We start from the raw sequence: 2019 nt of genomic DNA, 5'->3' as shown, positions 1-2019 counted from the left end.
GCTGTGGGTAACTTTTGTGGTGATGCTGCCATAGGTGCCCCGAAAGTCTGTTTATGATCAGCTGAACCAGATCCTGGTCTCAGACGAGCATCTCCCCGAGAGCATTGTGCTGGTGAACGTTGCCGAGTGGCAGGGGCAGGTGAGTAGTTGTGACGGCAGCTGGATGTGGATGGGAGCTGGCAGCAGGGTCCCAGGGGATTCTCCCGGCCATGGCAGGGTGTCCTAGGGAAACTGGCACCAGCTGTGCCCTCCTCTCCCCCAGCATGGCCCTTCCTTTGGGGAAACAACGCATTTGCACGGTGCTGAGCTACATGCATAAGAGTTGGGTGCGTCTCCTCCATCGTGTGCCACGCGCCAGCTTTGCTGGATCCTCAGAGCACGATGCCCAGAGGAGTCCCAGAAAGGCTAGCTAACAGACTGTGCCTTGTACCCTCACTGTGTGGTCCTGGCTCCCAGTGACCACACTGGTCAGAGCTTTGTTGGATGCCCTGGCAGAAGTGCCAGACCCCCCTGCTGGCACCAGGCACTGGGAAGCAGCAGAGGTGCAGTTTCCCACTCAGAGATGAGAGAGTGGAGCCTGCCACTCCCAGGGAGCATTGACTGCATCGGCAGAGCTGGGGTGTCCAGGCAGGGAGGCGTGTGAGGCCTTCCTGCCTCATGCTGGTCACTGTTGTGTCCATGGGAGGACTGGCCCAGCCCCTGGTGAGCACCTGCCTCCCCCAAGCATGGAGGAGTGGGCTGCTGAAGGTGAGCAGGGCTGGGTACGGGTGTGCCAACATGCAACAGCAGTTAGATAAAGCACTGGTGAGACCCCTTTGGGATCTTGCAGCTGCATCTGACATCCAGAAACAGTGCTGGAACATCAAGGCAGGGTTTTGGCAGAAGAGCGAGCTTCTCAGTGAGAATCGGTGGTCTTGATCCAAGTCATGCATCCTTGCCGTGTGCCTGCTCCAGCTCTTGTGCTGGTGGAGAAAAAGGAGAAATGCCCATTCCCAGATCCTGTCATGGCATCTTCTGAGCCCCCTGGTCTAGCACAACTTCCTGTTTTACCACTGTGCAGCTGCATGCAGACACGTGAAGAGGCACAGGAGGATCTTGGAGTGCCACAGTGGGAGAGAGCAAGAGAACTGAATAAGCAGAGGGGATGGAGCCTAGACCTGGGCTCTGCTGTGGGATGTCAGGATTTAAATCAGAGGGTCCCTGGACCAGACTCTTGATCTGAAGGAGCACAGCCTGGTTCTTGGGACAGTTTTGCCTTTGCCACTGCCGGGTAATGATGACTGTGCTGAAAGGTGGGAGCGGGCGGCTGGGGCAGCCCACCCCTGGAGCAGAACTGGGAGGAGAGGTGATGCTCAGGCACGCAGCCAGGGATCACCTGACAGTTTCAGCCTCCCTGCTTGGCACGAGTAGGGACAGGGGCCTCAGTTCTCTCCTGGGGGTCCCAGGGAGTCGGACAGGCATGGGCTGGTGCTGGCCAGCACAGCCAGCCGCAGCATGGCTTAACCTGCGCTCTCTGTGTTGGCAGTACGTGAGCGAGCAGCTCCAGGCGCACAAGCAGTTGGTCGTATCCACCTGTTCGGTGGCGGACATCCAGGCAGCCTTCAACACCACTGTCTCCCGCATCCAGCGATAGTGAGTACAGCTTGGGCTCGGCTTGGTGCCTCCCTGGGACTGCAGAGAAGGGCTGGGAAGGGCCCTGGCTCCCCCAGGGCTCGTTAGGACTTACTGGGATTGTGGACACAGCTATAGGAGCAGGTGTAGGCCCCGGGGAAAACAGAGGGTCTGGGTGCTGGTTGTGCCCACGGCAGTGCTCAGCAAGCTGGAAATTGTAAGCAATGGGTTTCTGGTGCTGGGTTGGCTGGCCCGGCAGGGCGTGTCCCCTGCTGCCCGACCCACGTGCGGAGCCGCTGTGTGTCCCTCACTGTCTCCTTTTCTCTCCCTTTGTCAGCTGTAACTGTAACTCCCACATGCCTCCCCCGGTGAAGGTGGTGGTGGCGGGGGACCAGAGCTATCTGAGCG

The 2019-nt window shown here is 59.2% G+C and overlaps 1 protein-coding gene across 1 annotated transcript in view; it reads left to right on the top strand.

Annotated features, from left to right (window-relative positions):
* Window positions 1–2015, top strand: part of LOC104470795 (phosphofurin acidic cluster sorting protein 1-like) — a gene marked incomplete at both ends in the record, with an annotated part of 11110 nt that extends 9095 nt beyond the window's left edge. Inside the window, 3 exons of the mRNA XM_010085844.1 lie at window positions 35–139; window positions 1526–1632; window positions 1949–2015. Of these exons, the coding sequence (XP_010084146.1) occupies window positions 35–139; window positions 1526–1632; window positions 1949–2015 (279 nt within the window). The remainder of the gene's footprint in view (window positions 1–34; window positions 140–1525; window positions 1633–1948) is intronic.
* Between the last annotated feature and the right edge of the window lie 4 nt (window positions 2016–2019).

This window comes from Pterocles gutturalis, unplaced genomic scaffold (genome assembly GCF_000699245.1).
Source record: "Pterocles gutturalis isolate BGI_N339 unplaced genomic scaffold, ASM69924v1 scaffold28240, whole genome shotgun sequence".
Classification (NCBI taxonomy): domain Eukaryota; kingdom Metazoa; phylum Chordata; class Aves; order Pterocliformes; family Pteroclidae; genus Pterocles; species Pterocles gutturalis.
Note: the sequence above shows the minus strand (reverse complement) of the source record. Positions and strands in the feature narration are given on the sequence as shown.